This window comes from Centrocercus urophasianus, unplaced genomic scaffold (genome assembly GCF_019232065.1).
Source record: "Centrocercus urophasianus isolate 14NV4802_14NV808 unplaced genomic scaffold, USGS_Curo_1.0 seq_3, whole genome shotgun sequence".
Lineage (NCBI taxonomy): Eukaryota > Metazoa > Chordata > Aves > Galliformes > Phasianidae > Centrocercus > Centrocercus urophasianus.
This window is the reverse complement of record NW_024884866.1, coordinates 2,573,260-2,585,600: the sequence shown is the minus strand read 5'-3', so window position 1 is coordinate 2,585,600 and position 12,341 is coordinate 2,573,260. Positions and strand designations below refer to the sequence as shown.

Genomic DNA, 12,341 nt, shown 5'->3' with positions numbered 1-12,341 from the left:
TGCATGTACCTATTACTGCATTTAAAAAAAATGCACAAATTCCACCTTGTCTTTTTTGCTGATTTTTTTGTTTTGTTTTGTATTGTATTCTTACCTTCTACTGCTCTCTTGAAGAAAACTTTACAGCTGCCGCATGTAACAACCCCGTAATGACATCCAGATGCCTCATCTCCACATACCAAACACACTTTGGAAGGCCTCGAAGAACCAGATGATACACTTCTCAATGAAGAGCTAGAGAAGAACAAAGTAAAAGGAAAGTTATGAATATTTCAAATCACACTGGCCGCAACACAAAGTTCAATTAAGAATTTATAACAGGTATATTGCTCAAGGCACCTAACAATTAGGAAACCACAACTCTTTCTGGCAGTGCCTTGTTCAACATATGCGTTGCTTTAATTACTAGAAGAAATATTTTATTGTCTTCTTTAAAACACTCATAATACATCAATGTTAATGCGAGAAATTACCACAGGGGCAGTGGAATTTATTGGTAGCAGATGACTAAAATTGAAAATAAACAAACAAACCACTCTGGCAGTGTCCAGAAAACTATAAATTTTCTGGGTTTTTCTGATTTTTTTTCATTTTTTATTTTTGTCTCAAGCCCTTACAGGCAAACTATATCTGTAATAAAGCTGCTAAGACCATTTCACAAAACCGTACAGCACAGTGGTAACTTCTCTTCCCTTATTCATGGGCCTGCCTATCACTACAATGGCCTTTGAGTTTATAAGTTATATTTCTGTAATTGAACAGCTTGCTTCCAAGAATAGTGAATTGGAAGCCTTTTTGCATACAGCAAGTGTAGAATATTCTTCTTTATTACACTAAGTGCCAGGAGAACAGCCCTAATATTTGAGAAAACGTTCCATTCTGAAGTTCTGCAGACTGATGCATCTTGCAAACTCAACCTCAACGTAAAACATGGGGTATTTTATGTTGCTGTTTTGTAGTTGTTGTTGTTTTGGGTTGTTTTTCTTTGAACTGTGACTTTCAGGAGATCTCTTTAATTAGTATTTTCTATTGACAGCCTTAAAAGACAGTGCTCTTCAAAAACCAACCCCATTTCATAACGCAGCGAGTCTCCTCCCTCCCTTCTTCCCCGGGGAAGGAACTGGAAATGCCTCCCTTTAATTGGCACATTCAGTGAAATGCGTCAGATACCAAAGGAGAAGAGAGCTTTGGATCCCACCCACACCTGCAAAGGACTGGAGAGGATCTTCCCCTTGATACTGTCTCCCTTCTCCAGGTAAACATGACCTCTTGCATATCTTCACACCTTATCTCCCTCAATCCTGTCAAGCAACTACAAAAACAACTCTGGAAAATTTTACACTGGTGGTGAAACAATCTGATAGTTCAAACTGCAAATCAGAAGCTATTTGTCAGCCAGGTATTGGGCAACAAAGTTCACAGGTAGGCTTAATTCAAATGCAAGATAAGCAGCTGATTAAGAAATTCCAGGGATGCACTCTTTGCCTTTTTCATTCTGTATCTTCCTTTAAAGAGATACACAGAGGCCAAATGATTTATCCAGGGGCACGGCAGGAATGTCACTCCAGATCAAGGACCACGAGTCCCCTCGCCTGCAGGTTCGCTGTAAAATTCAAAGTAAACATCTTTTTAAATGGCCACATTCAGAAGTTAACCAAAAATGTTCCTGATAATATTCCTGTTCTTGTCTACTTGCTAGTCTGTTCGATTTAATAGTTTTATTCCCTGTGCTATTTATACTTTCATTACATAACGTAACACCACTTGATAATTGCTGGGTGATGGCATTAGCTCATCTGCCAGTGAGACAAAAGAAAGCCTCTCCAGACCTACAGTAAGAAAGTTTGATTTGCTCAAGTCACTGGCACGGTTATGCACACTGGGTGAGCAGAGCTGTAAGGCAGCTACTTTGGGATTTACCAAGACTATGCTGCTGTTCAGCACTGCATTTCAGCTCTGCATTTCGATATGTTCAGGAAATGAATGCAAGTAGGGTAAAAACCCCTTTTTTCCCTGCAGCACATTGCATACCATGTGAAAAAAAATTAAAAAATAAAGTCAAGCTTCTCATTAAACAAATTTCTTCAGAAGGTGTCTGCTTTCTAGAGAAAATGTCAGCAACCTGAAAAACTACCGAGTTGAAAATTCATGTTTTGCTTTCTCACTGCAAACTGCAGTATTTTGTCTGAAAAAGGAAACATTTCAGTTCTGACACACCACCAAAAATGTCTCAGGGCATTTGTAATTTCGGTGCTGCATGTCCCCATTTCTTCATAAGACACAGAAATTCTCCTACTGTACAACTACTGCAGCCTTTCTACCCCGAAAAAGGTCAGCGCACTTTTTTAATATCTAAAAAGGTAATTCTGGTAGAGAACTCTTACTGTGCTGAAATAGAGGATCTCACAGCAGTGTGTACATACAGACACGGCTGTGTATATACACAGAGATATGCTCTTTTTAGTTGAAAATAAATTGTCATGCAGCATTTGCAGAAGGTAGGAGAGCCTTTTTTAGGTATTAACTACCCCTTAAAATTCCACTTACATGAATTAGTGGGTTAAAAAAAAGCCAGTAACGACATAGAGACACTGTTTGATCCATAACTATTATTAAATGCCCACCTAAACCATTATCTTTAGCATATTTTATACAGTGCTTATCGAGATAAAGGGCTTGAACAAAGCTAAATGGCAAAAGTAGAGCTTGAATGCAAAGCATGCATTTAGCTTTTCAGCCACAGCAGCACAGGTGGAAGCGTAACATTCCGGAATAAAATTTAATTAATTCCCATATATCCTTTTAATCAGATTAAAAGTGGAACAGGTTAAAACACAAATGAGATATTTTCATTTTTAATAGCAGTATCCAACAGGATACAATTCTCAAATACTCTACTCCAAAGAAACGCTGATATTAGCTGTTGGTACTTATATCTCCTCCAATATGTGTCAGTTTAAGCTGTGATTGCCTTTTAATGTTTTGCTTGTTTGGTTTTAAGATTACCTATGTTCTCTTTCACCTACACTAAACCTAAGTACTTTCTAATTTAAAATGCTGTTACATTACTTCATACAGGAGTTATAGTGGTTCTCGTCCACACCTGCAAATAATAAAATGCCAAGTTCCAAAAATATGCTCAAATCATATTGCTAAGCTTCAAATTAAGCCATTCCCTCCATTGAAGCTATTCTGCTCTCAACAAGCGATGAATGGATGGTTACATCTTTTCTTCATAAATCTTATTTACATTCACACCATTATTCCTTTCTTAGAAACTTGACCATGGTAAGATTTGCATCAAGGCCAGTCTGATGAACAAACTTCTTCTCTGTCCTCAATTCAAGGCCAGATATCCAGCTTGTATGACACAAACACACTTGATCTCTTCACTACTTGCAGTAAACCAACTACTTACTTCATTAGTATAACTACATAACCTATACGTACAGGAGGAAACACCACAGTAAAAATACCCCCCCTCTTCGAAAATGCTTCTTTCATGTGTGCTGTTCTCAGATGAACATTTCCCTATTCATTATTTTTGCCACTGAAACATCCCATAAATTTTTATTAAATAATCCTAACCTGAATTGGTATTTGGGAAAAATACTGTTACTGGGAATAACAGTAAAATCTACATTTTGATTATAACAAATACACAAATTAATTCAGTTCTAATTTTTTTTAGTGCGCTCAGTCTGATTCGCAGCACCATATGAAAAGCTTAGTTACAACAATATGATCACTCTGGTAGTATATTATTCTGTTGTTTAAGCATTACAACAGTTGGTCCCAGTAAGAAAAGATGCTATAAATTCAGTGGACCTCATAAAATCTCACTCCCTAGACAGCCAATTGCCCAGTGCCAAACATCTATTTCAAAGACACCCTAAGCCTAACAATATCCGTAGGCCACAGCAGCAGGACAGAGTCTTAAAATGCTTAGCACAAGTGAAAACACTGCTTTTACACATTTGCACAAGTCCAAACTAGAGCAACAAGTACTGCTCTGTTATACACAGACAGTGTATTACAGTGGTTACTGCTGATCTGGAATTTTTTTGTGGACAGCAATTCGCTTTTAATACAACCTTCTAACTGAAAGTACAAGAAAGACAGCATGAGATGCCACAGAGATTGGCTACTCTTTGTTGCTTTTATAAGCCAGTGGTTACTAAGGGTTATCATTTTCATGCCTCTGTCACATTTCCAACGTAAAGAAAAATAAATAAACAGGAAAACATCCATACTACAGGATGCAAAGAGAAATGATCTAACACAGCATACGTATTTTATCACAGCAACATCACAGCCAGGGACAGCATGGAGCAATTTAACAATGTCAAATGTATCTTCTAAATGATTCGTAACATGGTCGCTTAGATGGCTCCACTCACATTTGTCACATTGTAGGGTGCGTGACAAGGAATAAGCCTGATTTATTAACCTCAATAGTGCAAATGTTGGCAGTTAAATACTGACCTTGACCAGCCATTGCCATCAAATTCATTTGTGCTTCCACAAGTTGGTTTTAGTAATAGTTATACAGAGAATTAATTAGAAATAACAGATTTTGTAAAGAAGAGTCAATAAACCCACAGATAATCCAGCATTTTAAAAGCTGATTACATAGGTTATTATGCTTCTCAAACCAGATGTCATACAGAAGCACCTTTCTGATAATAAAACAACACACTTCAAGGAAGCACAAGGCACAGTAGGAATCCTAAAGTTGTTCATTCTAAATACTTTCATTAATATGAGAGCTGGATGAGTCCTCTTTAAATTCCACATAATTGACTTTTTCATGCAGAAGTTTCCCCATAGTAAAATGATCAGAAGGAATCTGGTTTCCTCAATAAATATGCTATGAAAAAACAAAGTCAAAAAGTTGAGATTGGCAACAGGGTTTATTTGGTTTGGTAAAAATGTGGGAGGAAGAATAACCAGGAGCTGCCACAAGATGCACAAACTGTCATGACCTCCAGCAGTGGCAGGCACCATTTCCCTGATCTCGCTCCACACCACTAGTTTTATTGTCAATGCTGAGGTCTTACTCATGTAAGTTCTGCCTTGTGCAGCCTGACTTTCTTAAAAAGTTTCACTGCAGGAATGTACTCTGGTTCTCTGCTCCAACTACACGCATAAAGCAGATTAGCAGACTGGAAAATGGTATTTCTTAAATGTCAGTCTACATAAACCAATCTTCTTGTCAGCAGACCAAGAAGGCATAGAGATATGAAAAGGTAGAGAGATGAAGTGATTGGATTTCAGGAGGGGAAGGCAGTCACATGAGACTCCTGAATGCAGAGTTAAACAAGCAATGCTGAAACAAAAAAAAAGCCTCAGAAACAAAACTCAGAGCAACATTTACCCTCTAACGCATGGCACAGGGGCACACGACTTGCCAAATAACCTAGCAGCACATTCTACTGAGTGAGTTTCCTGGGGCTTTATCCCACTCCTGCAAAGATGAAGACAGACATCGCTGAAGCGGTTTTGTTTCCTCGACTAAAACACTCGGACCTGCACTATGACCTCTACCAACCCCAACACCTAAAGGCTTAAAATTAAGCTTAAAGCCTTAGCTTTTAAAACAAAAACAAATATCCTTTGAGAGCCAGAGATCTAGAAATTTCAGGAAAGGTAACTGTACTTCAGTGTGTTTTAGGGATGACAGAGGCACCAAGTCAGTATCTGAGCCAGTCTATGCTTTTTCTGCCATATGAAGTACTCTACCAGTCCATAATTAATGTGAGCAACTAGGGAAAGACTTTTCTTTAAATGTTTTCTCTTTACTAGAATAACAGAACGTAACAAAAATATTTCTCCACTCCAGTGAAGTATTCAGGAAATGCAATTAATGAAAAAAAAAAAAAACCCAAAAAAAAAACCAACCTGTAATCTAGTACATTCTAGTCCCATAAATCTGTTGAACTTTGAATCCCAGAATTCAGAATCTTGAGCTCTTGTATGGATTATCATTTATTCACATTTGTTTTGGTTTAGTTAATGATAAAGAACTCATGCTATCCTTCAAAGAATCACAGAACTGTAGGGCTTGGAAGGGACTTCCAGAGATCACTGAGTCCAACCCCCCTGCCAAAGCAGGTTCCCTACACCAGGTCGCACAGGTAGGCATCCAGGCAGGTCTTGAACATCTCCAGAGAAGGAGACTCCACCACCTCCCTGGGCAGCTGTTTGCTGTTAGCAATAAATTAAAAAAAAAAGTAATCAGTATCTTACCAAAATAAATTCATTTTGTCACTTACAGACCGGAAGATGTCTTTTTAAGAAACATTTTTAAAAATACCTTCAGCAGATAAATGCAGTAGTTGTTACGCTACATCTAATTTAATAGTTATTTTCAATCTCCTTTCTCTCCGCTATTTCAATTTTCAACTGCTTGAAATTCAAATGCTGCAGCACGAACACCGAAGTATAGATCTAAAAAAAATTAAGCCAGTATTTATAATTTTATTCCCCATTCACTTACTGTGATGAAACGCGTAGAGGAAAACAAAGAGGAAAGCACATACTGTTAAGAAAGATGTAGGAGATCATGTGGTTTCTTTCCTCAGCAGCTCCAGCTTTCACATCAAGTTACTTTATTTAGCAATGATTAAGGGTCATACACAGCACTTTCATACCTGGATATTAATTACACTAAGAAGTGAGTTCTGATGTACAGTGACAGAAGAAAAGGCTCCACCCTCAAGCTCCCCAAGTCTAAGAAAAGTTAGTTACTATTTAAAAAGAAACATTTAAATTGCAGTATTTATTCTGAAGATAGAAGCTGATGGGCTCTCTATGCAGTAGCCACCAGTGAATAGGTTCCTGTATTTGTTTTAACCTTGAGGCATGTGTTGATTTTACAGAATGAAGCAAGTGTACTAAGCTCCTTCAACTTCCATTCCCTCAGTGGAAGTTGATAGCAGAACCCAGCACTTTTCTGAATCCAGCTGTAAGCCTTGACTTTTCCTTGACCTTCTCCACCAGAATCTTTTGGTAGTGGCTACAATCTGCTGTCACATTTTTACCTTAAAGTTATCCATTGTCTACAGAAAAATAAAAAAAAAACTTAAGCATAAATAAAGGTGTGTTATGATGGCCTGAAACTGGTAGCCCTCATCTCCTAGGGGAATAAATGGGCTTCCAGCCCACTGACCCAGAGAAGCATCATGTCCTGCATGTAGCCTTCTGAAAGGCACATCTCCACAACTACTGCCGCAATGTAACAAAATCTTATGTCCCAAAGAGAATTTAGATTCACTAGTTCTGCAGTTTTTTTCATTATATGAGCATAGTTATCAGTTGAAAATGAATGGTTGATTTATGTAGGAAGTTTACTACTACAGTAAGCTTAGCAACACATTTGCTTTAACTTATCATATTAGGCCCACTTACAGAATTAGTGCAGTTTAAATGCATGCAATGTTGGTTATTTTTCTGTTGATAATAAACTGCAATGTGCTGTATGGAAAGATAAGGCAGAAATACTTTATCTGGAACATAATCTAGTTAATTATTGCAAATCTAGGGGGAGAAGGGTGGAGGAGGGAGCATGTAGGGGATATTTAACTCTCAGCTCACCTGTTGTGACTGAAGAGAAAAGGGCAGCTTCGAGAAGCCCGTTTTTCCTAGCACCACTGAAAAAAAATGTTCGAGTTCATTATGCATCCTGATCACTCCTGTTGGAGAGCACAGTAGTGTTTACTTGGTGAGGCACTGCTGCCTTCTTGGCTCAACAGTTTGTGAACTGCACAAAATGCAATGATTTGAGGGAGTTCCTCCTGCTCTTGGTCACACCACTGGAAGAACATTGCTGTAAGACATTACAGGTAAGACATGACAGTTAAGCTCTGCTGCTGAGGACTCTAAGACAAAGAATGCAGAGTACTCCTACGAGCCAAATGCAGGGAGATGCTACCAGTAACAAGAACATCTCCCTCTTTGTGAAGTCTTCCATTTACAAACTGAAGCTCACTTCTTTTTTCGCACATTCTTCCTTCACTGTCTAACCAAGCAATTCCCACAAACGCTGTCCTTGGCCTGGAAACCTTATTAAATGAAATCCTTATTAAAGCAATCTGAAATGGCATCAAAGAGCACAGTACTGACCATTTTCAACCTAAAGAAATGTCATTCTGTCGCCAAGCCAGAAATCTGACTGATGTGCCTGCCAAGGGCTTGGCATCATAAGTACTAAAAGAACACAAGTCCTAAAAAATTTTATCAGAAAAATTAGTCTAAAACAAAAACAGCTTGGTCCTATCAGACCAACTTTCCTATTAGAAACTATGTGCTTTACCTTCTAAGTGCAAGCTACATTTACCGAGAGAGCCACCACAGCATTAATGCCCTGGCCAGACAATAAAAATAAAGTTTATAAGAGTTTTATATCGAAATAAAAAAGAAAAATTAAAATACTTCAGAATAGCAAAAAGTAAACTGAACTGCCATCCCAGACTAATAGGGATTAAAATACCACAAGAGAAAAACCTCCAGAGCAACCATGAAGCCATAGGGAAAAAATGCACCAAAGCACAAAAAGGGTTACCATGGGAACAAAGGCTATTTTCCAACTTGTCAAATAAAAGCCCCAGTATGGCAGACCTTTACTCATAAGAGCAATTCCGCAGACTTCTAAAGGCAACATGTATAATTATTACACGAGCTGAAAGACGTTAACGGGGGGTGGGAGGATTTTGCCCTTTCAACTCCCTTTTGCCCCCACATCCAACAAGACAAAATTAGTACGTATGTCAAAGGCGTATTGGCATTCAGTGCCTGTGTGTGTTATAGTGTAATTCCACACAGGAACAGAAAACAAAGGTAAGAAATCCTGCACAGTAATCTAAATTTTATAACATGACCTGGGGGAAATGAAAGGCACCAGACAGCTCACAGCAATGTTTATTATGAATTAACACACAGAACCAAGTAAAAGGACTGAAGCCCAAAACCGTACCAGAGGACTTCCTGAGACGACCGGCCTTCAGGTGCCCTATGTGGATTTGCCAAAGGAAGGCTGGGAAAAGATAAAGCCCTCTGAAGACGATCTTACTAATTGAAAGGTAATAATTCTCAATAAGGTTCAGCTCGATGCTTTATGTTTTACTGGAAGCAGCCAGCATGGCACCTGCTTCAGGCACTAGAGTATAAAGCAGAACTCCAACTTTACCACTGTCTCTGATTAACAGGTGCTTTAAGTCATATTATTTTGAAATAGATTCTGCCGTATCTAAAAACACTGTTTGAAATAATGAAGGCTTCATTTTATCAAATTATTTTTCTATTTTAAGAAATTCAAGCTGTTCAACGCTTGAATGCATATAATTCTTATTTGATAAAAGAAATACAATGGCTTGCAGTTAAGAAACGACACAGCTGTAGGGGTAGTTTCTACCTTCCTAGTCCCATAACCCCAATGAAGCATCTTCTCTTGCTATGTAAAGGTGGAAAAGCCAGGGTGATTTCGTCTTCTGCCTCCTTTACTATGCCCCCCTTGACACTTCTGCAGGCTTTCGCTACCTGTTCACAGTGCGAGGAATTTGGAGCGAAGTACAATCATGATGGGGAGAAGAACATGCCTGCATCATAGGCAGTACAAGGCAGGCATGTAGGGGACTCACACCTGTCAGCTTCTTTCCTTTGTTCTTCCCAACTCCAAAGGTAAGTCGAACAACTTCAAGAGAAAGAGAAGCTGTGAGCCACTCATCTTTCTACGACCATCCACTCTTCACTGTGCTCAGTTGCAGAAGAGCTTGTTTTGAAATTGATGTACAGAAAAAGATGTTTTAAACTTATCACCATCACGAGCTGGAAAGGCATCCAGGAGGACAGTAAGCTAAAGCACCTGACATCATACTCCAGCATGCATGTAACCTGCCTGCAAATGCACAAACTGTGCTCGTGCTGTACAGCCTTAAAGTGATTCAGTTTTTAACTTTACATACCTCGGATTCACATGGACTTGTACCTTTTTTAGACACAGGAATGGCTCAGGTCAAGAAATGACATCAGGGCTCTGACTTTTGAGCAGAAGTACTACTCGATATTGGAAGATACAGGTTACAGTTCCTAAGTACACAGCTAACTTTCAAGAATCCTTTTAATATCCTCAATAATTACACAACAGGAAATCTCTGCTCCCACTAAACCGAGTAAGAATTCTATTGATAGTAGAGGCAGCAGAAAAAAAAATAATCAATTCCAAGCGTAGTTTTAAAATATTCCCCAGTAGAAGTGCTTTCAATTCCCCATTTTCACAGCAAGTGTAACTGCTGACATGTAATACAGTTAGACTGTATTAAATAACTGTAGTTTTTACTTTTAAATCAATTAAAATATCCCTCCATTATATGTCAAAGTGACAAGTAATAGCCTGCTGAGTGCCATGGAAAATTTTGGTCAAATAGCAGATGAGGGTTGCAATCACTGACTGATACCTAAAGCAAAGACTCTTGGTAATTCTCCCACAAGCAATCGCAAACGCTGACAAAGTTCAAATTTGTCTTGACAGGATTGTCAAGGCAAACTAGAAATGTTCCCAATTGCAAGTCAAAGAATTCATTTTTATTCAACTGAAATTCATTCCACTGCTCCCATACTAATGATACGCAACACTGTACCCACCTACCTCTCTGGCTGAAAAGCTGAAACTCATACAGCAAAGATTAAAAGAAAATGGGAGTGTTAAACAAAACAGAGACTAAGGAAGTTATGCTCTGCAACAAACACAACCGCAGTTTGTTTCTTAAATCCTCTGCTGTATATTGCCAAAGCTCTCTACTAGTACGTAGTAGGTCTTGATTTTAGAAGGCAGTTTACATTTAACTTCAGTGGGAATTATAGCTTCTACAGTAATTAAAAATACCACCAGTCCTCCCTTCTCAAGGGAAACTATGTTTAACTGTTTACGTACAGAGGCACATTACTGCAGAGGCAAACTGACAGTTGAGTGCACGTAATCATGTGTTTATGCATGAATTTACAGAATTTACATAGTAATCAAGGTGTATAGCAGATGGAGCAGTGTTACTCGCTAAGCCATCTCCCCTCAGATCCTACTGACAGAGCCTACCTGTGACACAGGCTTTCCATTTTCTTAAGCAAGGACTGCAGTATTAAATTCATTGCTAAACTACAGCATCACACAGACAACAGGTTCCACGCAGAGTGCAATTAAAACCAAACAGAAAGAACCTGACAACACACATTCTTTGCTTCATCAAGCATTTTTTGCCTGTTCTCAAACAATCATACTTTTTTCTTTTCCTCCTTCCCCTGCAGCCACTGAAATAATTTCTGCTATGAACAGGTGTACAATGTGCAGAATAAGCACATAGGAAAGAAAGAAGACGAGTCAACAAAGAGCTTCACAGTTTCAAACACAGCAGCAATCGCAATACAGGAGAACTTCGTAACGTTGCTGAAGGAGCCCAAAATCCCTTACTGCAACCCCTCTGCACCCCCTTCCCATCCACGCAGTTCCTGGTGCAAGAGCCCACAGCTCTGCAGTGCTCGCAAAGCGTTACAAGACTTAAAATGCTTCCTTGCTTACATATCTGCTTTCCATATTCCCAATTACCAGACACAAAAGACAGCCAGCGCTAAGCTACGAAGTGTACAAAAAAGGTTATACTATGTGTTTTTAACAAAAGATTAGCTGTTATTTGTGAAATCAGTGAGCAGCGAAACAGTTTCCTAAAACTTCCTTCTTCACACATAGTATCTATAATGCTTAGTAAGAGAAAAATGCACGTAGTACATTTTTCTTTTTATTTTTTTAGAAAGGACTCTAACTGGACACTTAATGCAATGGAAGATATAAAAGACAACCACCCAAACTTGGAACAGGTAGTAGCTATCCACTGTCAAATTTGGATTAACTTGGATGGCAGTCCAAGCTTTTTAGGTGGTGAATGTGTAGACTGCCCAGTTACATAAAACTGGATTTCCTTAGGAAGCTAACCTCTGCCTCAGGTTCTGCTGGACCCACTATTGTGACCAACAACTCTTGCAAGAAAAAAGTGCCAAAAAAGCTATAATCCCTTTTAAGCTTTGGTCCCTCACACATACTTGTTTATTCAAAAAGTGTTATCTCTGCCATTAAAGTACACAGCCCCGTAGCATCTGCACTCCACACATCCATACAGGCAGAGACCCAAAGCCTGAAGTCCCTCAAGCCTCTCATCCTTTAGAGCTGCCCATGCAGGCACTGGTGCTCCTCTCTTCAAAGCCAGCAGAAGACTGCGGTCCAAATGGATGAGGTACAAAGCCAAATACTGCTTAGTTTCAAATATATATTTCGAATTAAAATAGCTGAAGCAAAT

The 12,341-nt window shown here is 38.8% G+C and overlaps 1 protein-coding gene across 4 annotated transcripts in view; it reads right to left on the bottom strand.

Moving 5' to 3' along the window:
* Positions 1-12,341, bottom strand: part of NR3C2 (nuclear receptor subfamily 3 group C member 2) — a 199,957-nt gene that overhangs the window by 88,423 nt on the left and 99,193 nt on the right. For all 4 annotated transcript variants that reach the window (XM_042828344.1, XM_042828345.1, XM_042828346.1 and 1 more), the window contains one exon: positions 95-234. In XM_042828344.1, coding sequence (XP_042684278.1) covers positions 95-234 — 140 coding nt within the window. The remainder of the gene's footprint in view (positions 1-94; positions 235-12,341) is intronic.